Here is a 23,878-nt window from a genome sequence, read left to right as displayed (position 1 = left end):
TACCGTCTCAGATTTGTGAGGTTCAAGCTTGTAAAGAGATTCAAAGAAGCTACAGTTGTAACTTGGGAAAACTTCCTTTTGGATTACAATTCTCACAGTCCTTTGGCATTAGCTGTGCTGTCTGGAACGGATAGAAGTTGAATCCAAAAACTGGGAGGCATCAGGTTGCTAATCCCTGATCAAATTAGTTACAGCTCCATAGAGGTAGCTCTTTTGAAACTAGAAATAACGTTATTCTTGAACTAACCATAAGTGGCTGTATGTGACTGAAGTAGAGTGGATGGAATTATGGGATGCATTTCCTGCTGGAGGAAAAAGGGTGTCCTTAAGGCTTAGAATTTGTGGTCTGGAAAAAGCAGTAGCTGAAATATATAATGCCATTAAAATAAAATTTGCAGCATATATAATACAATACAATAATGCGTGTGTGTGTGCGCCTTCGAGTCAGTGTTGACTCCTGGCAACTGCCTGGATGAGTCCCTGTGGTTTTCTTGGCAAGATTTCAGAAGTGGTTTGCCATTGCCTGCTTCCTAGGGCTGAGAGAAAGTAACTGGCCAAGGTCACCCAGCTGGCTTTGTACCTAAGGCAGGACTAGAACTCAGAGTCTCCCAGTTTCTAGCCTGGTGCCTTAACTGTTACATCAAGCTTGCTCTATAACACTACATACATACGTACATACATACATACAGTGGAAAGTAAAGGCCAGAGTGGTCCCAGTGGTGGTAGGAACACCTGGGGCCGTGACTCCTAAGCTGGGCGAGGGGCTCCAACAGATCCCAGGAACAACATCAGAACACCACACAAAATGTAAATAGTCCTCGCTTAACGACTGCCCTGTTTAGCAACCATTCAAAGTTACGATGGCACTGAAAAAGTAACTTCATGACCTGTCTTCTTATTTACAACTTGCAGTGTCCCCGTGGTCAAGTGATCAAGATTCACGCGCTTCGCACCCATTGGATGTTTATGACCACTGCAGCATCATGAGATCGCCATTTGCATGCTTCACGGATGGCTTCTGACAAACAGAGTCAATGAAGAAGCCAACAGCAAAATCACAAATCGTCGTCATGGGATGTCTCACTTAATGATTGTGGCGGACGTGAGGTCAATCCCATCGCACTTGTGATGTCTTGCTTAATGATCTCACTGCTTAGTTGCCAGTTCCAACTGTGGTCGTTAAGCAAGAACTACCATGTACCAAAATGTGTTTACCTTTTGGGAGCCAGATGGTGAAATTAACACACTTCTGTTTCGCTTTCTGTACTCTCTGATCGAACAGAGGCCTATGGCAAAGCCCAAAAGTAAAACCAAAGGGCAAAAGCCTTCTTCCCCCATCAGTTTCTGAGAAGTAAAAGAAAGAACCTGGAAACACAATGCTGCTCGTTCTGTAGGTAGCATTTTGACGAGTCTTTATCAGTGCCTGCGGGGGGCCGACTCGAGGGACAGCCTGATCCCTTCCCGTCACTCCAGGATCATTCTTGGAAGGAGGGCGGGCGGGATTGCAGGCAGTGATTAATCGAGCAAGGAGGCAGGCCTAATGAAATGATGCGGTAGGGCAGCGTTTCTCACACTTGGCATGCTGGCTGGGGAATTCTGGGAGTTGAAGTCCACACGTCTTAAGGCCGCCAAGTTTGAGAAACGCTGCGGCAGAGGAAGCCGCCCTTTGGAGCCACAGGCCTCGTCCCGCCGAAGCCTCCCCGCAAAGGAAACCCGTCTCCCGCGTTGGCGTGGGGCTTATAAAGCTACGAAGGCTGCCTGAAGCTCTTCGAAACCTTCGCAGCCCCGGCAAGGAACGAGGCCGCCGCTTAGGGGGACGGGCAAGCGGCGCGCGCAGGCCGTCGTGACTGTCCGAAGCCTCAGCTGGGGCCCCACTCTCACGGGCAGCCCAGGAAAAACTTCCGGGTTGATTGTGGTAACCGAAGGAAGCGGAAGCTCGTCGCCTCGACTTCCGGCCACCATCCCCGTCTCCGAGAGCTGGCTTAGAGAACCCGGAAGCGACTCTTGCTCGGTCCCGCTGCAGCCCGTCGCCGGCCGGGAGCCCTTGTGCAGGTCAGCCGGCGGGGGCGGGTCGCCTTTCCCCCTCCCGCTCCCTCAGGACGGCGGGCAGCGCTGGCCCCGAGGGGCTCCTGCGCCTCCGCCCGTCCCGTCCCGGTCTGGCGAAGGGGGCCTGGGCGACGGGCTCCTGGGGAGGAGGAGTTTCCCTCGAGGGGAGGCCGGAGGGACGCGGCTCCTTCCCGCCCGAGTCCTCTGAGCGAAGAACGCTCAGCCGGCGGTGTAAACCACGATTTGCTCAATTAACAGTGTTTTGGGGGGCCCGTAACGTACTGAACCACAACTAACTACACGGGCTGGATTCACACGAAACGGGAGACTTACACGCGTGTCTTCTGCAAACCCAAGTCGAATGTGGTATCCTTAATCAGAGCCGGAATGAAATAGGCAGGATGAAGTCCTTTTTCCACAGCTTCCTAAGGAGGAGAACTTTCTTTAGATCTCCTTAAGGCCTAAAGTTTGAAGTATGAAAGTATGAAAAGGATCTATGCTTGTACAAAGTATAACGGCCCAAGATCCATTTAGCAGTCCTTGAAACAAAATTCTTTGGGAAGGGGCAAATTTTGCAACTAAAATGTTGCAGGAAAGTCACCCTGGACTGTATTCCTAGGAGCAGATCTCATGAACAAGACAGTTGCCTGCCTCTGTGGTTTGTAGAATTATCTGACTATACTCTGCATCTGTGCGCTGAAAGGAAGCTTCAGCTAAAGTTTTCTCACTGAAATTGCTTTAATAGCAGGAGGGTGTAGGTTGCCATTTCCTGCTTCCAGAGACAAGGCTGATAGGGAAAAACATTCCTTGATGTCATGTGTTTTGAAAAAGACTGTGTAAAGCTAGTGCTTTGAGCCTCTTTGATTTCGGATATAAGTTTTCCTTATTATTCCTTGGTTATTCAACGTTATACTTGCACATCTAAGAAAACTGGAGTATACGTATAAGCCACTGGGTGAGGTGATCCTACAGTTTGGGACGAGGTACCATCAATATGCAGATGATACCCAGTTATATATCTCCACCCCAGGCCCATTGAGTGATGCCGTGGAGGTCCTGTCCCAGCGTCTGGAGGCTGTGCGGGCCTGGATGCGGCACAACAGGCTCCGGCTCAGTCCAAGCAGGACAGAGTGGCTTTGGGTATTTGGTCCTCCTGGCGACAGGGTTTTCCCATCTTTGGTATTGGATGGGGTGGCACTGCCCCAGACAGAGCCAGTGCGCAATCTCAGGGTCCTCTTGGACTCGTGGCTCCTGCTCAAAGAGCAGGTGGCAGCCATGGCTGAGAGGACCTTTGCACACCTTCAGGTTGTATGCCAGCTGCGCCCATTCCTGGACTGGGAGGCTCTGCTCACAGTCACTCATGCACTTGTTACCTCCCATTTAGATTACTGCCCCACGCTCTACATTGGGCTGCCCTTGAAGAGTGTTCGGAAACTTCAGTTGGTGTAAAATGCAGCTGCATGGGTAGTAAATGGTGCCAGATATACAGCACATGTAACATCACTACTATGGGAGCTGCATTGGTTACCAGTGTGTTTCCAGGTGCAATTCAAGGTGCTGGTTGTCACCTTTATAGCCCTGCATGGCTTGGGACCAGGTTACCTAAGGGATTGCCTTCTTTCAATAGTTTCTACCTGTCCAATTTGTTCTAGTAGATTGGGGGTGCTGCAGATCCCATTGGCCAAAGAATGTCGGCTGGTGGGCACCAGAAGGCGTGCCTTTTCAGCAGTAGCCCCTGCCTTTTGGAACATTCTTCCTTTGGAGCTCAGGATGGCCCCGACCCTGCTAGACTTTTATAAGACTTTAAAAGCCTGGCTATGTGCCCAAACCTGGGGTCCCAAAAGTGTAAAGGGCCCCGTTTCCTGGTTGCACTGTTGATTTTTATGTAATTTTTATGATAATTCTCTGCTGCCTATATGTATGATTTGTAATGGTTTTAATGGTTTTAATTATTGAAATTGTTCGCCACCCAGAGTCACTTGGATTGAGATGGGCAGCTATAGAAATGGCATAAATAAATAAAAATATGGAATAAATAACTTACTTCGATACAAATGATGTCATTCAGATAATATCACTTCTTACAGATTGAACCTATATGCCTGACCATGCTGATGTCAGCCTGCCCCCAGAAGACCGGGTCAGAGGTCTTATTCAAATGGGGAGCAGTGTGGAGGTGAATGAAGATATTCCACCACGAAGATACTACCGTTCAGGTGTTGAAATTATCCGGATGGCAACTATTTATTCTGAAGAAGGCAACATCGAACGTGCCTTTATATTGTACAACAAATACATTACGTAAGAAATAAGTATTGCTCAATAATAAGCCTCTATTCTGACAAATCAGTAGAATAACTTTGTGTTACAAAACCAGCTAGTCACCTGGAATTTGTAAAAGATTTGGCTAAACTTCTTATTCATTGAGTTCATCCATTTTTGTCTCAGCTTTTAAATAAAAAGAGGGAGGTGACTGTTGCATCATCCAGCTAAAATAAATAGGAGCCAAAACTAGAATTTCTCCAAAAAGTTTGTTTGGTTGTTTTGTCAGAACATTTCTCACTTGAATTTTGACATTGATGAATAATTGCCCCATCCCTGATTTAGGAGATTAATAAAAAGGTAATAGTCTTACTTGAGCAGGGACACCAGCTCCTTGGAGGCACTCACCAAGGAAGAACTGTTTTCCACACGTTCCTGAATGACTTGTGAAAGTGAAGTGATATGTGAAGCTTATGAATGGCCTTATGGTCGGGGCTAACCCTAACTCAAGACCTTCTTCTCCCACTTAAGCATTGCAACAGGATTTCCCTGGGCCAGAAGCTACTACCCAACCGCAGAGGGGAAGAATTTCCAGTGGGAGGCAAACTGGCAACCATCCTGCTTGCATGCGTGCAAAATGGCAGCTGCTGTCACTTCCTGCAAACAATCCTGCAGATACCCATTATTTTGTAAATCAAAATTCAAATGCAGTGGCGTTTTTAGTTAACAAGGTCACAGCCATTATTTGTCCCTGTCCTAAATCAACAGCTGCCATCCTTAATCTGCAAAGTATTGTTAGTTTCTTTTCTCTGTGTTTTCTTTATGATACATTAAACTTCCTTATATATGATACACTCATTTTATATAAGGTTGTGCAGAAGTCTTGTATTCAAAGTAAGTGTGAAACAATTGCTTTGAGTCTGGAACAGGTTCTTCTGATTCTGGGGGTGTTCTAATCATTCCAGATTAGAGCTCAAAACAGTTGAATACTTTCAGCAAGATTAGAGTAGCTATTTGAATTAGAATCAGGGTGTTTCATTCTTAAGATATTTCACGTTCAATGTGCTTCGTACATTATAACTTTATACCTACTTGAGACACCACAGAGAACCACTTACAATTAATCAGATAATTTATTCCATAGAGAGCCAGTTTGGTGTAGTGGTTAAGGCAACCCAGGCTAGAAACTGGGAGGCTGTGAGTTCTAGTCCTGCCTGGCTGTGTAACCTTGGGCCATTCACTCTCTCTCAGCCCTAAGAAGCAGGCAATGGCAAACTACTTCTGAAAATGTTGCCAAGAAAACTACAGGGACTAGTCCAGGCAGCCGCCACAGAATCGGTCATGCTTGAGTGCGGGGGGAAAAAAACCTGACAACTCATAAGCCATAGTTAGCTTGTCTTCAAAACATGGTCAGAATCAAATATCCAGCTTGCACGGAGTGGGCTGTGGAATGAGTTATTTTGCTGAGGATGGATTGTTCACTTTGTTTTCAATATTGTGAGGAAAAGTTAGTGCTGGAAAGAAAATACTAGCTTCAACAAAATGGTAAAATACCAAAACTTTCCACAATTTTCCCACCAGTAGTTTAGCCATCAACTTCTTTTAACCTTGGTTCTTCAACTTTTATGGTGTTATTGGGAGGTAAAAGTGAAAATCTGCTTTATTTATCAAATTTTATTTATCAAAGCTTGAGACAAATACATGCAGATTATTTTGCGCGTTCTGCTGATCCATGTTTGTGAATGTCCTAATGGGAAATTGTCTTACGGAACTCAGTGTACCCTAAATTAAATGTCTGTGGGGGCTTACTCTGTTTTCTAATTCCATTTAATTACTTCAGTCATCATATTCATTCAAATAGGTTCACTGCCTGAAGCAATGATGCCAATAGATGCTTACACTGTGTACTGTCCATTGCTAGAATGTTCCAGCTGGGCCCAAGGTTTTTAAATATTTCATCTCCCCGTTTTATAAGAGATTGACCTTGTTGACATACAATGTTATATGACCACCAGAATGTTTTTTGGGCCTATCTGTAGCCAGGCCGGAATACAACGTGCCTTGCCTATTTGTATTTGCGTTTCTGGCTACTTTGATTATGTCTTTAAGGCTGGTTTTGCAACACATTTCTACATTTTGGATTAAATCTCTGAGTGAGATTTGTAGCACTCCTTCTCCGTTGCACGCTACATAACTCAAAGCCACTTTGCTTTTGATTTTCTGGGGTTCCACACTTTGCAGTTGTAGGTCAGCACTGGTATTGAAGACGTCCACTCCCACCCTGGTGTTTCCCATCTGTTGTAGCAAGCTGAGCCATGCCACAGTTTTTGGGTGTGATGTGTCTTGGTCAGTTAGTCCATGGTGTTGATTTCCTGGCCGAGGTAGATGTAGGAATTAACATCCCATACCATCTAGTTTCATTGCATGGTCTAGGTTTCACAAGTACTTAGGTTTTTTTCCAATTGATTTTCAGGCTGACTGCACTAGTCGCCATATTGAGCTCATTAAGACACTGCTTGGCTCCTTCAGCATTGTGTCTGATGATCCCAATGCCATCAGCAAAGATCTAAATTTGTCTTTGATGATCAAATGTTTGAATGGGATTCATCAGGGAGGGCTTTAAAAATTCATAGTAACCGTGCTCCAGTTATATGATTTCATGAAGAAGAAGTTGCTGAGAAACAAATGTGTTTCCTAAAGGGCTATTTTCAGAGGCAAAATGTTAGTTGATCCTTCGTTGTACTAGAATGCAAATTAAAATGCAACTTGTATTAAAATTAAGCTGTAAGTAGTTTTGATTATTATGGTATGATTAAGATTTGGGGCTTTTCTTTTTTAATAGTAATTTTATTAAAGATTTTAATGACAACAGTAAAAACTAATGCCAACTGAAAAGATAAAAGAATTTTAAAAAGTAGAAGGTGCAGAGAAGAAAGAAAAAAGTAAGAAAGAGAAATAGAAATAGAAATAGAAAAGAAAGAAAAGTAAGAATATAGCAAAGAAAGGAAATTAAAAAGAAGTGACTTCCCACCTTCAGCACAAGTATAAACTATTATAGTAACTTATCACCTCCTCTTATAATACAACAAACGATCTCTTCTTCCCATGTCCCATCTCTTATCTCTAAGCAAATCCTTAAAGCCTTGTAATTTCAATCCTGGTGCCAGCAAAAGTCCAATATAGGAATTTTTATTGAAAATTTTATTGAAAATTTTATTTATAAAATTTTATTTATAAATCCAATATAGGAAAATTATCCAGGTCACTCTCTTGGTTTATTGTTTGTATATCCCTTTAAATTATTAAGACATCAGCCAGTTTCTTTTGTATGTCCCGTGTAACGTCTTTTTCTATGTCATTCTTGTAACCTGTCATTTGTAAATCTACTTTCAACTCAGTCACGTACTCATCAGGTAGAACTTGTTCCTCTTCCATAACATCTTTTCAATAGAAGAGAATATACGTAACTCAGGGTTGAACTGTGGAGTACTTGGTGCTTTCTGATCTTGGTTGTTTGATTGCAGACATTTCATTACCTGACTAGGTAACATCATCAGTGCAAGGGAGTGTGGGGTCTGCTCCCTGTTTATATAGAGTAGCTTGCCCTGCCAGTGTTGGTGGAGGTGTGGTTTTCTCCTTGGTAGTTCCTTGATTAGAGTATTGTTTTCTGCTTGATTGTTTGTCTGGTGTTAATCCCTGTTTATCTGGGTGTAGGCTGCTGGAGAGGATGTGTTCTGGTCTTTTTGTTTCTTTCTTAGCTTTTTTATTGTCTCTTTTGAATGGTGTATAAATGTGGTTTTTCTCTATGTGTCTATTGATGGCTGATGTGTCTGAGTGGCAAGCTTCCAGGAATTCCCTAGCATTTTTGGATTTAGCTTTGTCTAGGATGCTCACAGTTTCCCAACTGAAACTATGGTTGAGTCTGTCTATGTGTTGTGAAATTAAGGAGTTTTCATCGTGTCTTCTGACTGCTAGTTGGTGTTAACCCTAACCTTAACCCAGACAATCAAGGAGAAAACAATACCCTAATCAAGGAACTACCAAGAAGAAAACTACACCTCCACCAACACTGGCAAGGCAAACTACTGTATATAAACAGTGAGCAAACTCCACACTCATTAGCACTAATGACATGACCTAGTTGGGTAATGAAACATCTGCAGTCAAACAACCAAGCTCAGAGAGCACCAAGGACTCCGCAAAATATATTTTAGACACAGTCTCTCCATAGAGGCAGATGTCTCTGTTGACACTCTTAAAATTAACTTCTGAGCCCATTGTTCAAAAATATCCTTCAATATGTCCAATATTAGAATATTTTGCTTCATTCTGTACTTGTAAGTTGAGTTTAATTGTAATCTTTAGTTCCCTCTAGTTCTCTCTAGTGTCCAATTTTTAAAATCTTATGTTTTAAAAAAAATTCAGAACAAAAGCATTTTCCCATGGGAAGGATTCTTTATAATTAATTCCAAAATCTTCTTTCAAATTTATCTAGAACCTTAGTCCGTTTGTAACTTTCTAAAATCAAAGTTTAAATCTCCTTTTGCTGTTTATTCCAAACAATTTTTTTAAAGTTCTTAAAATTGTGGTTATAAATTTATTTTGCTAAGGGTTGAAGGAAACTCACCCAGTGCTGTCAGACCTATAGATCCAAAGGTCTCTAATAGCTGGAAAACAGTTAACAAGCAATTTCTGAAAGTGATTAGAAAAGGAAGTATGTGAACCCAGTATCCTTTGAAGACACTGACCCCGGTTTGAGCAAGACGGTTATTCCTTCATCTCCTAGAGCTCTAAACCCACTGGAGGCTGCTATCTTGTGGTCCCATTGCGAGAAGCAACTGTCTAGAGCACTTGTAGGTGATCTCAAGTTCACTCCTTGTCCGGAGAGGAATTATTGAAGAGCTGGTCTACTCACCGACTCTTCATTCTGCAGCAGTCATTGGCTCTGCGAAATCCACCATTTCTTCCTCCAGAAGTTTCACAAAACTGTTCTGAACTGTTACGTGTAGGAGCGAGAACCCATTAATTTACACAAGCAGTGTCTGGAGTAAGTTAGAGTATGCTTTCTGTGAACTTGTTTGCAATGAAACAACAGTTATTTTCTTAATTGTAAGAATTCCAGAATTTTGCATGTGAGTAGGAGCAAACTAGGTTATATAGATCTAATATTACGGTCTCCTGAAAGGGAAGAGTGTGTTTTGCTGCTTATCTTACAATAACCCCCAGTTCTGGCTTGAAGGCTGTTTGTTTGTTTGTTTTGCATCAAATTAAATTTCTCTTTGGTGACAGGACTGGATCTTCAGGATCGTATTAGCAAAAGAGATGTAATTTCTCAGGGAGAATTAGTGATTCTATGCCAGATTCAGCTGGTCAGGGATTGTCTGCACTGGCTTTGAAGAAGAGTACTGTGTTGCCACAGTGTAAGATGAGGTTTCCTGGAACTATCCTCTCATGCCAGATATTTAAGGAAAGAGAAGTGGTTTGGTTGTGGAAAGTAATCTTGTCTCTAGAAATATGCTTTTAAGAGTATGACCCAAGGATGTATGCCCTCTGGCCTTGCTACTAGCCTTACCGGCTTGGCCAGTGATAAGGAATAAAGGGAGGCGCAGTGAACAGTAGAGCCATTCAAGTGGACAGTATACAATATTTGCATTAAAAAATTGAGTATAATAAATAACACATCTGAAGAGCCTCACATTTCTCATTTTTAGTGTAAGTATTCTGATCAAAATGGGCAGATATGTTCTTAGCCATCCAGGATTTCTACTGGCCATAAATATGCTACAGCACATCAAGCATACTTTGTGCTCTCTTAATGTCCCTTTGTGCTCTGTTCTCCCAGACTATTCCTAGAGAAACTCCCCAAGCATCATGAATATAAAACTGCAATCATTCCAGAGAAGAGAGAGACAGTGAAAGTAAGTGACAAAAATATTTTTCTTATTATAATGGTTTCCCCTAAAAATTGCCCATATGTTGGCAATGAGAAAAGGTAAATTGACTTGCCCACTTAGTATGTTCAGAAGCCCTCTCTTGAGAGAGTCCTGCATGAGAATTTTAACCTAGTAAAGCTTCACAAACAAGTTATCTGCCTTGATCCTTCTCCTGAAAATACTGTTGGAGTGAAACTGAACATCTCTGTTTAAACTCACGTTTACTCTTTCAGCTTTGCCAGTGCAATGTGAGAAACTCTGCTTGTTTCACTCTGGATGTGATGCCTCTGCTCTTCTTACCAAGCTAAGGCAGAGGGGAGCAGGGCAGTCTATGGCTCGCTGTTGCTCATGCCTTTGATCCTGAACTATTGCTCAGTGTGCAGAAGAGCCTAGGATTTACCAGCTTCTCTGTCCTCCTCTGGCATGGCTAGAAAGAAAGCATAAACATCTGCTTCTGGTCTGAAACTCACGTTTTGTTGTATCTGAACTGGGATTGTCCTGCTGAGCTTGAGCAGGCCAGGATCATAACTGCATGACATCACAGATCAAACTAGGCTGACTTAAATTAAGTCTGGTTAATTTAAAAATGGAAGTGAATAATCTTGTATCTATGGCAGGGAAGGAAAGGGGAGCATGAAAATGGAGTCTGTCTAGAGCCAAGCCATGGTTTAGTTTGGGGTCTGAAACATTTGTGACTCTTCTAGAAGATTCAGAAGGATCAGTCTGTGTCCTGTCTTTGGGGTATGAATGTTGCTTAGCCTGTCAAAGTCTTGTTGACCTTAACCTGCAGTAGCTCTCTTGGAGCCTCTCCCAGGTGTGCCATTGGTAATGGAGGCTCCTTGAGAGAGGTGGGGGCAGAAAGCCACTTTCTTTCTGGCTTGAACCCAGGATCTTCTAGACGTTGGAGGGATGCACCTGGTGACAAGAAGACTTGTTGCTCTTTTCTCTATGTTTCAGTACCGGATTCCCTCCTTTCTGATAAGCTTGCATGGATTCCATGAATTTCCATGCAGAATTTGTTTAGAAATATGTCCAGGAGGATTGGCTATCATGGTCTTCTGGTGATGCTTTTCAATGATAAGCTGCACTGCTCTTCATTGCAACTTTACTTCTAGTTCCAAAAGTCTAATTTTGTGCTATTTTTTCCCTTAACTCAGAAGCTAAAAGAAGTTGCATTCCCTAGAGCAGAAGAGTTGAAAAAGGAGCTTCTAGAAAAATACAACAAAGAATATGCAGAGTATAATATACGGAAGGTGAGTAACAGGATGTTCTGGAGCTCTCTGTTGCTTTGGCCCTAATCTGGCTGTGCCAGAAGCACACAGCTTGGCTGTCACGCTCACAGTTCAATTCTGGTGGTTTGGACTGCTTCTCCTTAACTTCTGGAAGTTATGCTCTGTTGAGGACGCCCAGTTGTATCTTTGGAGATACTGAGAAAATGCACAGCCAAGGGACAAAATAAGCTGCATCGAGATAAAAAGTGGATAGGGCCAGAACAAAAACTAAAAATGATTTAATTTAACTGTAACTACAGTGGCATATACCTGATCTGGTTATTGTTTCAATATAAATTGTGGCAGCTAGCTGATGTTGTCTGGGTTCAGTATCTAAGCAGAGTTGGGCCTGATTAATATTTGAATAAGAGCCAGAGAAATGTAATTGAAGAAGTTGCTAAGAAAACTACGTGGACCATAGAATCTAGGGATTGGATTGGATCCAACCCTCTGTCCATTGCAGGAATCCACTACTGTGACTTCTTCAAGAGACACCCTTCAGTCTATGTCTGAATACCTCCAGCAAAGGAGGCTTCATCACCTCATAAGACAGGCTGTTCCATTGGTGAACAACTCTTAACATTAGGAAATTCTTGCAGTCCCACCAAAATCTGTTTCCTTGTTATTTAAACCCATACCACTCTGAATGGTTCTGCTCCATCTTTCATGACAGCCCTTCAGAAGATAGCTACCACATGTCCTTGTAGTTTTCTTCTGGAAAAACATACCTCCCCTCCTTCGTCGTAAGATTTTCTTCTCTTTTCGTGGTTGCTCTCTTCTAGGCGCACTTCAGTTTGTCAGCGTCCTTCCTAAACTGCAGTGCTCAGTCATGAGTGCTATATTCTAGGTTTGAAATGACCAGTGCAGAACAGAGAAAATAGTGACTTCACTTGATTTTGGCAATATGCTTCTGTTGATGCAACTAGGATTGTGTTTGGTTTTTTTTGCAGCTGCATCACACTCTCACCTCATGTTCAGTTAGTGATTCTTTTCACATGCACGATTGCCCTGTGTGGTTTTCCCCAATCCTTTAATTGCCTTCAATTTTTTCTATTCAAAATGTAGAATTTTGCCCCTGCCCCTGTTGAAATTAATTTTGATGGTTTCTGCCTATTGTTCCAGTTTGTCAAGGTTCTCCTCAATTCTGATACTACTCTCTAAACATGTTTGATGTTCCCCACTCTTTGTGTTTTTTGCATATTTGATAATCATATTTTCTAATCCCTTCTCCAAGTCATTTAGATTGAACAGCACAGGGCTTAAAACAGTCCCCCCGGATGCCACTCAATCTCCCCTCCAGCTTGATTGGGAAGCCAGTGACATACATTCATTCTGTGTGGTTGTTCAAACAGCACTGTATTAATCTAATGGTGACATAGTCCATCCCATGTTTTGTCATACTTTCTACTAGAATTTCATGGGAGAATTTGTTGAATACATTGCCGAAGTCATAGTAAACTGCATTTCCATGGTTAGCTAAGCCAGCTGCTTTAGCAGAAAAGGAGATCAGGTTGGTTTGGCATAATTCCTTCTTGATCAACCCATATTACTGTCCACTTTGTCCCAGCACCAGGTCCATCTCTCCTTTCCCCCCACCTCCACTTTTTCCACTTTTTTCATTGCTTTTAGCTTCTCTTGCAGCCCAAGTTCCTTTTGTACATTAGCTTTTCTAACTATTTTCCTGTTTGTTGATACCCCTCCCTGATGATTACACCCATCCTCCACACCATATACATGTCCCTTTTATCTCTTTGTTCCGCTGAAAGCTCCACAAAGATTGCCAAATCTGCCTCCCATTTTTCTTCATTAGAATGATGTACTTCTACTTTCTGTATTTCATTTTTTAGAATTTCCGAACCCTCTTGTACTTCCTTTGACCTGATAATTTCTGCCCATGGGATCCCATCGAGTATTTCTCTTAAACTAATTGAAGCTTAAGCTTTTTCTTAAGTTTACTGAAATTGGCTGTCCTAAAGTCAGTGTGCATGTATGACTGTGCCCCAGTTTCTCTGTAGTATCTTGAAACCCAAAATAACACGATCACTTCATCTCAGGTTTTCAGTGCTTGTACCTCTTCAACCGGCTGTTCTCTATTAGTTAGGATCAGATTTAAGAGAGCCAGTCCCCTTGTCTCTTCTTAAAGCTTCTGGGACGATAAAGCCTGTGAGTGATGAGGTGTCCAATTCTGGACACAACACATTAACAATAATTTTAAGAAATCTGGAACAGTTTCAGAGAAGGGCAATGACAATCACCAGGACTAAAGACTAAGTCCTAGAAAGACAGATTGAGGGAGGTGGGCTTATTTGAATACAAAATCAAATATAAGTTAAGCGAAAGGCAGATGTATTTGTAAAGGGCACCAACAGAAATACAGTTTCCAAATGAGAGAGCCACAGCTGCTGAGAGTCGAACTGATTGTGGCAGGGCAATTTTTGCTTCCACAGCTTGTCTCACAACTGGGTGCTGGCATAGTTGTGAGCCGACATGTCTTTGCCAAAGGTGGGCTCATTTCCGGAAAGTTCCCACGGCGGCACATACATGGGTTACCTTTTGCCCAGAATATTGGAAACGACTGTAGATAGGGTTGTTTTTAAAGAATGCCCATAAACTTCAGCTGGTTCAGAATGCAGCAGCCGGGTTGCTTGCAGGCACGGGACAATGCAGGTCAGTTATTTGAAGGGCTTCCGGTTTGTTTCTATGTCAGAAGATCTAATTATTTCTTGTAAAGCCCTACACATTTTGGATCTGGGATGCTTTAAATACTACTTTCTCCTGCAGGAGCCAGTTCACACGTTCAGATTACCCTAAATGTGTTCCACCAGTGAAGCATGTCTGGTTGGGATCAGAGAGACAACACTTGAGGGAGTTTCCTGAGCTCTGGAACTCTCCCTGACGAGGCCCATTCTTTGGTGGCCTTCTTCCTGCGGAATTCAGATCTTTGTTTTTAGGAAAGATTTTATTGACAGGAGCGTTTGGTGAAGTGAATTATGAAGCTAATCTGTAGGAAATAATCTTTGCTAGCCCATTTCTTTTCTTTTTTTTTTCATATATCCATCATTATAGTTACTTGCTTGGCTCTGGATTTTATTTACTTTTTTCTCTTAGCCATTAATGTGGCATCTGTTGTTTTCTAAGTTTTTAGCTCTCTTGAACACAAGGGAAGAGTTAAAACAATGCAAACAATACATAGGAAGCTGCTTCACAAACTAATCGTGTTATTAGTTCAGTTAGCCTGTTCTAGCTAGCTAAGACCCACAGGTTGAATCTGGACCATATTCTCCCAAAGATGTGCTCCCCTCCTCAAATCTTGCCCAGTTCTTAGAGATGCCCAAAGGGTGTTGCTCCTGCTGTCATTTTCCACATCCACTGGTGACTCTTCTCTTCCCATTACAGAAGAAGCAAGAGGAGGAATTTGCACGTAGCTTGGCCCTGCAGCAACAGCTGGAGGAGGAGAGGCAAAGAGTGGCCCGCATGAAACAGCAGCAGGCTGAACAGGAGCAGTTCCATGCCTTTGAAGACATGATCAGGCGCCAGGAGCTTGAGAAGGAGCGCCTGAGAGTGGTGCAGCAATTTGGGACAGCAACTACAGACCTCTTGGAGGGGCCCTTAGTAACTGGTGTGCTCAAGCCCCCCACTGACCCCCGAACTCTCATGTCTGCTGGTCAACCTTTGAGCCCTGGTGGAGGAAGTGGACTGCCAAAGCCACCTATTGTGGACAGGTCTCTAAAACCTGGAGCTTTGGGAAACTCAGAAAACAGTATGTTTTGGAATGAATTTGATACACCTTCTATGGGAATGCAATGATAGTCTTGTCAGAGCTGACTCACAAAGCTCAAAAGAATCCCCCCTCCCCACAGTGATGAAATGTTTAAGATGCTAACATTTGATCTGTTTAAAATACTGGTTCTAATGAACTGGACATTTCTTAGCAGATCTTCTGGATTGCTTGGCATTTATTTTGCCATCTGAAATCTGTTGTTTCCCAAAACCTAAATCCTCCCAAAATCAAATCTGCTTGAAGAATTCTCCAGTCTTTGCCTCCTGTTTGAGTCTCTCCTACCAGCTTTATAGCTAGCTAGTGTTGTGCCACTGTCCCAGAGCTGGTTCTTGCCATCTGCCTTCTAAGCAAGATGGCCTGGAAGCAGATGTGTTGGGCTTGGGGAGAGAGTCTCCAAATGAAAGCCCATCCTGTTCCTACCACACCTCCACCTTCTGAAGAGATCAAGGTGGGCAAGTGTTATGTTACCTGGCCTTGGAGAAAGTTTTTCCTCAAGGAAAGGTTTAGCAAGGTGACAGTCTTCAGCTGTTAACTGGAAAACCCTGGCCTTTAACCAAATGGTGGGTCCTGGCAATAACTCTGCTCCCTGCCCATATTCCTGTCGCAGAAATGTTTTCAGATTTCCCAGAAAGTTTTCTAGGATGTAGATGGTGCTGTTGCAGTGATCTGTTTTTGTAACAGGGTTAGAAGTAATGATTTTTATTGAAGACTTTAAAAAAACAGCCCTGTCTTTGGAATAGCACAAAACCACTTTTGAAAAAGATTTCTAGCACTGATGTTGGGTAGCTGATTAAATCTCACTATTTTTGGTTGCTGTTTGCTCTAGTTAAAATAACACTTGGCCATTTAAAAGCATAGATGTCAGGTCAGCATTTTTCTGTGCCCTGTTTTTGCAAATACCAAGAGAGACTACGCCTTTTAGGTTGCAGGTTCAGTTTGTGATGAATGCTCCATATAAAACGGTCTCTGCTTAGAAAATTAGCAAGTTGGGGAGGCAGCTAGGCTGGAATTGGGCCTGTAACACCTGTGATCTTGCTCTTTCCCTCCAGATGCAGTTATAGAAGGTCTTCGCCACATCATTGTCCCCAGGGAGCTCTGTCATAAATTTCTGCAGCTGGCAGATGCAAACACAGCCAGAGGTGTGGAGACATGTGGGATCCTTTGTGGGAAGCTGGTAAGATGATGTCATAAATCCTGAAGGGAGTATGTGGTTGTCTTCTCTTCAGTTCTCCTGAACTGGTAACTTGCTCACTTGGAAATGACCTAAATAATAATACAGGTCTCCCTATTCATCATAGAAGGAAGTATATAAGTATATGGGGACAGGAAACCGGCCTGATTGGACAGAAGAACTACAGGGTCCTATTTTGATCCTGGTAGTTTTAGAAACTGCTGCCTTCCATAATGGATTTTTGTAATTTAAGTATGTCTCATGATTACATGCTATTATTACATTCATACCAGGAGTCTCTAATTTTTTTAGGCCTAGAGTGAATTCAGGGTTTGAATGGTTGCAGATGGTAAGGAATTTGCCCCATAAATTCAGTGAAAGCGGAAGTTGTGCCCGAGCTGCGCCTTTAATTTAAGGACAGCAAAATACCATTTCACAGAAGGAAAAACTGGATGAGGTTCAGAAGCACAATCATCCATACAGGCAGAGATGCAACGTGAGCTAGGTAGAAATTGGGCCTCTTTTAAATATTTTTCTCTTTTCTTGCACGGGCATGCTGGAAGATGAAATCCTAGACTCCATTAACAGCCACATTACTTTTCTAACAACATACATTCTGTTCTATTTTGGGGTAAGCAACATTATGCAGAGTGCAGAAAAAGAGTGAGAAATAGTGGAAAAAGAAACTAAAGGAAAAAGATGAGAGAAAAGGAAATCTAGTTTATATCAGCACAATTCACTATATGTCTCTTATGACTTTCTGTGTTTGCAAAAAAAACATTGTTGCTCTCATTGCATCCGTATAGCAATTCACACTTTTGTACTTCAAATGTCTCACCTCTTTCTTCTTGAGGCTCTCATCATCTCTACGCAACCAAGACATTCTTGATTTCCCCCTTCCTTTTAATATATTCACTCTTCCTTCTTATGTTTGTTTTGGAATTCAGTCCTCATTCATTTTCTTTATGTTAAACCACTTCAACATACTTCTTTTGTAGTGGTTTCTCAGTTTTTACCCATTCCTGTCTCTTCTTCTCTCTTCCACTGCATTCAACTTTTGTGTTTCTCCTGACATGAGAACTCTCATTGCCATATAACTAAAGCGAAGAGAGGTATGCTCTTATACACAGCCATTTTCCTTTTTGACAAGCATTCCTTGTAGCAGGCCACATGCTGCCTATTTCTTCTGTGCTATGTTCTTAAAAGTTCTCCATCCTTTTCCCCATATTTAGTAAATTTAAATGTATAACTGGCAGTTGTTCAGTCTGTTTTCCTTTGTCTTCAGTATACTAATTTTCAGATCCATTCTCCATATTGCATCATGCACTCTAACAGAGGTGGCAGTCAGTGGGCTCTCAGCCAGTGATGCTGCATCACCTGCATGCAAAAGGAGACATACCTTTACATCTCCAACCAACATATTTTTTCCTCAATAACTTTCATCAGAAGTTTGTACATTTTTTCCCAAAACTCATTCTTGGTCCTTTCATTATCATCATTCACATGCAGCTGTCACCAACATATGAATTTGTACTTTAATATACTCTCACAGTTGACACCAGTTCCTACATTCTGACATTTTAATTCTTTCATTCATGATTAAACCTATACCTTCTCTTCCCTGTGTGTATTTATCAATTCCTCTGTTCCTAAAGCTGCAGCCAAGTTGTGCTTCTGAAATTCTGTGGAGGAACTTTAAAACCAACCTATCTTAGAGGATGCTGATTACATTTAATCTGAGTATATGCCCAAGCCTGCCTGCCAAACATTTACCTCAAAAGGCTATTTGCTGATTCTCCTTTTGTGACCTTTGATCCTCTTTCTCTCTCCCATCAGATGAGGAATGAATTCACAGTAACCCACGTCATTGTTCCCAAGCAGTACGGAGGCCCTGACTACTGCAACACCGAGAACGAGGAGGAGCTCTTCCTAATCCAGGATCAGAACAGCCTGATCACGTTGGGATGGATCCACGTAAGCCTCCTTGGCCCAGGGCCTTCCGGGGCCCAAAACCTGCCTGCAGGGGGTGGGGGAATCTCCTTTGAACCCCAGACAGAATAGCTGCAAGGCAGAGGAAGACTGTTGGGGCGCAGAGCCTCTTTTTAGGCAGTTCCTCTCGGTTTCTGAGCAGCCAGGCACAACCATTCCCAGTGCCTTTGTGCCTGTATCCCCTTCAAGTGCTCGCCTCCGGTCTTGCCCAGGTCCTCTCCCTCAGAAGCTGTTTCTTCAAAGTAGAGTCTCCAGGTGGGTTGCCTCTGGGTCCTACAGTCGATGTCATTCACATGCCCTTAGGGAGGACCCCTGCCAGCCAACACTCTGTGTCCCCACTGGGTAGCCCTTTTTGGAGATTACAGAAGCTTTGATAACAGTTTGCAGAGGACCATGTTCATGTTTTCTCGTGTTCATTTGGGTGCTCTGGAGAACGACTTGATTTAGGGAAGAGAAATGCAATTCAGTGATTCTTATCCCTTGATCCTATATGCAAACAGAATTGCTGTAATACTCTTCATGATTCATATTTTCCACATTTTAGATTTTTTTTCTCATTGAATGGGTACAAAAAGCATCTGTTAATGAGTGGACAGGTGTCTCAAAACTATACACAAAAATACATTTTTGAGAATAAAATCCAGCAATATATTAAGGGACACTGCTTAAAAAATGTTTATCCCCAGAAAGTACAGAAGAAAATTTTTGTTCAGCCTTTAAAAAAAATAGAATGGAAAAATGATAAGCAGAGTGAAACAAAGTTAAGCAAAATGCGGTTTTTTGCTTCATCTTGACATCTACCCTCCTTTTCCTCCTTTAGACTCATCCTACCCAAACTGCTTTCCTTTCCAGTGTGGATTTGCACACCCATTGCTCCTATCAAATGATGTTGCCAGAGTCTATAGCTATTGTTTGTTCACCAAAATATCAAGAGTAAGTTATTGCATTGGGAGTATCCGGATTGGTTTTAAGACTGGGCAAGATCACAGGGTTCCATTTGGGATCTAATATTGATTTAAGGGGCAGAGTACCAAAGCTCAGACCCACTCTGTGCCTCCCTGAATAACGAATGAAGTTGAGAGAGATTGTGATCCAGAGGGGTCCCAGCTCAGTTTAAGCATTTCATTAATGAGGCTAGTTTGTTCAAATCCTGTGGCAATTCCAATTCTATTCCAGTCTACCTGTTGGGGGTTACTTAGCCAAAATTGAGAATGCGTGGAGCATAGAAGAACAAAACATAACGAATGATCCCTATGGTAGATAACCAGGGTTGCACTGTTGTAGGCATGAAGTAATTTTTCAGTTTTGGACAGGTTCCTTCAAGGTATAGCTCTCCGTCTGTTCTTCTGAACTTGTTTAAAACTGTTCTTGGCCCTATACAAAGATAATAAAGAAGGGGTCCACCTGAAGCCATTTGCAGAGTTTGAGGTCAGCTGATTTTGTCCACAATTACTGTTGCCTAGGACTGGATTCTTTAAACTGACAGACCATGGGATGGACGAGATCTCTTCCTGCAGACAGAAAGGGTTCCATCCCCACTGCAGAGACCCTCCCCTCTTCACGGTGAGTATCCGAGAGAGGAGACGGGCCCGTCTCCGGGTTGCAGGTGCTTCCCCAAGCCTTGCTTGTGCTGAACCCAGCTCCTTCTCCAGGCCTTGGGTTGGAACGGGGAGCGCGTCCTGCGTGTTTGGTCACTCTTTTGGTACTTGGGTGGGTTTTCTGTTTTTGCGTTTCTTAATTGTATGATTTGATTCTTTTTACTCTACGCGGTTCAGCATCATCATAGAGTTGGGCAGCTTTATATGTTCCATAAATAAATAAGCAAAGCAGTGGTCCTTTAGTGGGAAGGTGGTCTGCCTGTTCAGGTCAACAAACAATTTGTTCCCATCTCTTCCCCCCTCCTCCCTAAATTTTCCACCTCCAAACCTTCCTAAAAAAGGCGTCCAACTGCCATTAAAGTGCGAAAGATCAGTGTAGATCTGACTCCCACTCAAAGTGCTGTTAGGAAGTGGTTTTTTTTTCTTGACAATAAGAAACAGGCTTCTGATGCATCATTGAGTAACCACCTCAGATTATTTAAACTGGGGCAGCAGGAAGTAAATTCCAGTCACCTCTCACTCTGCGAGATGCCCCTGAACTGCAACAGCCGATCCATTGCCAGGCATCCTCCTCCCTTGATTTTGCCATTTGTTTTCTTTGTTTTGTGTTTTGTTTCCCGTCTGCCCTCTGAGCATTTTGAAGTAAAGTAAAGTCTAAGTTGCTTGTGCCTGAACTTTGCAGGCAGTCAGGAAGGCAAACAGTTTCCCATTGCCCTGGGTGATTGGTAAGTTTACAGTTGTGCTTAAAAGTTTGTGAACTTCTGAATTTTCAGTATTTCTGCATAAATGTGACCTAAAATGTGGCCTGTTCTCCACACAATCCCTAAAACTAGATAAAGAGAACACAATTAAACCGATAAGTCAGAAACATTATACTTGTTCATTATTGAGATAGTCCCTTCAGTGCTTCTAAGTGTAAACCGACTGCAGCAAACCAACAAAGTCAAGGATGTGTTTGCAGTAGACGCACCATGGGTTGGATCGAGAGGGCAGAGGACCGTGAACAAAATGCCAAAGCGACCAGCATAGAATCTCTGCAATTTTAAATGCACTCTGCAGTCTCCACAAATGAAAAGCCACACAAAAATGGACAGAGTACAATATACACTGAAACTCAAATTAGGGCCATTTTGCACGTTTGATTCTGCATACGCAACTTTGAAAAATGTGCAGCTTAACATTAAATAGATCAGTGTCTGAATTATAAATTTAAGCTAATATAAGTTATCCCTAAACCCTAAATGCATGTAATCCTGGATATTTTTCATTTTTCTTTTTCTTTTTTCTGATATAGAAAGGCTGCTTTTAAGCAGTTTGGTACTGAAATTGCTAGCAAAGCAGAATGCCATCAATTTCCAATATCATGTTAGTTCACGTCTGAGATAGGATGCATCTGTAGGAACTTCAGAATCAAAGCTATGTGCCTCCCATCCCCACCCCCATTCCATAGACAGCATTAATCATTCCGCTGCACGTAAATGGCTTCAGCTTCTTATTATTTGTGCAGAGTTCTCAGCAAGCCACATCAAATCAAATCCTTATCTATTCATTCACCCGGATTCTGGTCCCACAGGCAACACTCCCCATTTTTCCCCAATTGGCTTGCAATCATGGCCGATCCCTTTTGTCATCTCTCAGAATAAACAATGCACAAATTCTGTGGCAAGCAGGGTAGAAATGGATTATGAACAGGGGGTGGGGCTCATGCATTCCTGTACGCATAGGTTAGATCCTCTTTGTGTCCCCATCAGTACTGCTCTTCACTCAAATTATTTTTTTATTTATATTTCAAATTTGGTCACTGCCCATCTCACTAGGAAGTGACTCTGGGCGGTTTACAATAAAAACAAAAAATAAATATTAATTAAAATGCAGTAAAAATAGTATAAAAACACAATAAAAAACAAATGCATACATAAATAACCATATCTTCCAAGGTGCTACTGATAGAAAAGGCATTAACATACAGGAGCATCTTCAAGGTGTTAGCCACCCCCAGGGTTGGCTGCCTCTTTTCTTGCCCCACGCAGGTTGGCAGGGCCAGTATCTGCCAGACAGAATGAACTATACCCTCCAAAATCCCTAATCTCTGGGGGATGGTGTTCTAAAGGGCAGGCACATCGACAGAAAAGGCTCTCTTCCTGGGCCCCGCCAGACAACGTTCCATTGCAGAGGGCACCCAGAACATGCCTCTTATGCCAGACCTAATGGGAAGGGTAGACATAATCAGGGAGAGATGGTCCTGGCCCCAAGCCATGAAGGGCTTTATAGGCCATCACCAGGACCTTAAATTGAAACTGGAATAATACTGGCAGCCAGTGCAGCTCACAGAGCAGAAGTGTAACATGCACTGATTGAGAAGTGGAGTCACCCGTTGGGGGAGATGGGCGGCATACAACTTTAATAATAAATTTAAAAAATAAAATAATAAAATAACTGCCCACACCGCTGCATTCTGCACCAGCTGTAGCTTCCAGATGCTCTATAAGAGCCACTCCATGTTAAAACACATTGCACAATAGTCCATTCAGGAGCTGACCCAGGTGTGAGTGACTCTGAACAGAGTCTCCGGTCCAGGAACAGGCATAACTGGTGCATAACATGGAGTTGCACAAAGGCCCTCCTGGCCACAGCTACCACCACCTCCTGAAACAGAAGCCATGAGTCCAGGAGGATCCTCAAATTGCACACAGGTCTGTTTGGGGTAGCACAACCCCATCCAGAACAAGAGATGGAAAGTCCCTCGAACCAGAGACCCCTAAAAACCAAACCCCCTCATCTTGTTGGGGTTGAGCTAAGCCTATTGTTCCCCATCCAACGCCCCACAGCCTCCAAAACAGGACCTCCACAGCGTCACTTGGAGGGTTTGGGATGGAAATATAAATCTGGATATCATCAATGTACTGATGGCACCTTACCTGGTGCTGTTGGGTGACCTCACCCAGTGGCTTTATGTAGATGTTAAACAGGAGCAGAGAGAGTACTGAACCCTGCAGAACCCCACAAAGCAGGGGCTAAGGGCAGGACCTCTTCCCCTCCCCGATCAACACTGACTGGAACTGGCCCCAGAGGGAGGAAGAGAACCAGTACAACACAATGCCCCCACTCCCAACCCCTGGAGCCAATCCAGAAAGATACCATGGTTGATGGTATTGAAAGCTGCCAAGAGGTCAAGAGCAAGGATGGACACCAAACCCCCACCAGAGGTCATCCAGAAGTGCGACCATTGCTGCTTACCATACACAGGCCTGAATCCAGACTAAAAAGCATCCAGATAATCTGCTTCTTCCAGGATTCTCTGGAGCTGCTGCGTGACCATCTTCTCAACAACCTTTTCTAGTAAGAGAAGGTTGGAGACTAGACAAAAATTGTCCAGAACAGTTGGGTCTAGCGAAGGCTTCTTGGGAGGGGGTGAACCACTGCCTCTTTAGGAGATAGGAGGACAGCCCCCTCTCCAAGGAAGAATTCCTCAGTTACAGATAAGGATCTTGCCCTTCAGTTTGTATGTGTCTGTTGTTCCCAACTGCCATGATTTTCTTTTCTCTCTCTTTTTCAGACTTGCAACCATGTGACCGTCATGGAACAAGAAGTGGTAGTATTGGACCTTCGATAAGACTGCCTTTATGCCTCTATCAGCTATTACTGTCCTTCTTAAAGCTAATTTATGGTTGCTTCTCTCACTTTCTATGCAGTGATACCCAGAATCTTACCTGTAACATCAAAGAAATGTTGCATTCTCTTTGATCACATGCAAATAATAGTTTGGGGCATCAGAACATTGAGATCAGTAAAACAAAATTATAAACTGAAATTAACCTTAACCTTGA

At 42.8% G+C, this 23,878-nt stretch overlaps 1 protein-coding gene and 1 pseudogene across 1 annotated transcript; both read left to right on the top strand.

Moving 5' to 3' along the window:
* Positions 1 to 1,901: 1,901 nt before the first annotated feature.
* On the top strand, positions 1,902 to 23,878 carry STAMBP (STAM binding protein). The gene is made up of 10 exons (XM_007430868.4): positions 1,902 to 2,052; positions 4,134 to 4,347; positions 10,151 to 10,226; positions 11,399 to 11,494; positions 14,909 to 15,272; positions 16,343 to 16,467; positions 18,301 to 18,438; positions 19,274 to 19,386; positions 19,917 to 20,016; positions 23,608 to 23,878. The coding sequence occupies exons 2-10, from the start codon at positions 4,145 to 4,147 to the stop codon at positions 23,662 to 23,664; spliced, it is 1,272 nt and encodes a 423-aa protein (XP_007430930.1). The 5' UTR covers positions 1,902 to 2,052; positions 4,134 to 4,144; the 3' UTR covers positions 23,665 to 23,878.
* Positions 2,530 to 3,924, top strand: LOC148214418 (uncharacterized; annotated as a pseudogene).

This window comes from Python bivittatus, unplaced genomic scaffold, assembly GCF_059951505.1.
Source record: "Python bivittatus isolate LINGU-HERP-01145 unplaced genomic scaffold, Pbiv_v1 ctg000680_np1212, whole genome shotgun sequence".
Lineage (NCBI taxonomy): Eukaryota > Metazoa > Chordata > Lepidosauria > Squamata > Pythonidae > Python > Python bivittatus.
The sequence above is the reverse complement of the archived record's forward strand: the minus strand, read 5'-3'. Positions and strand labels throughout refer to the sequence as shown.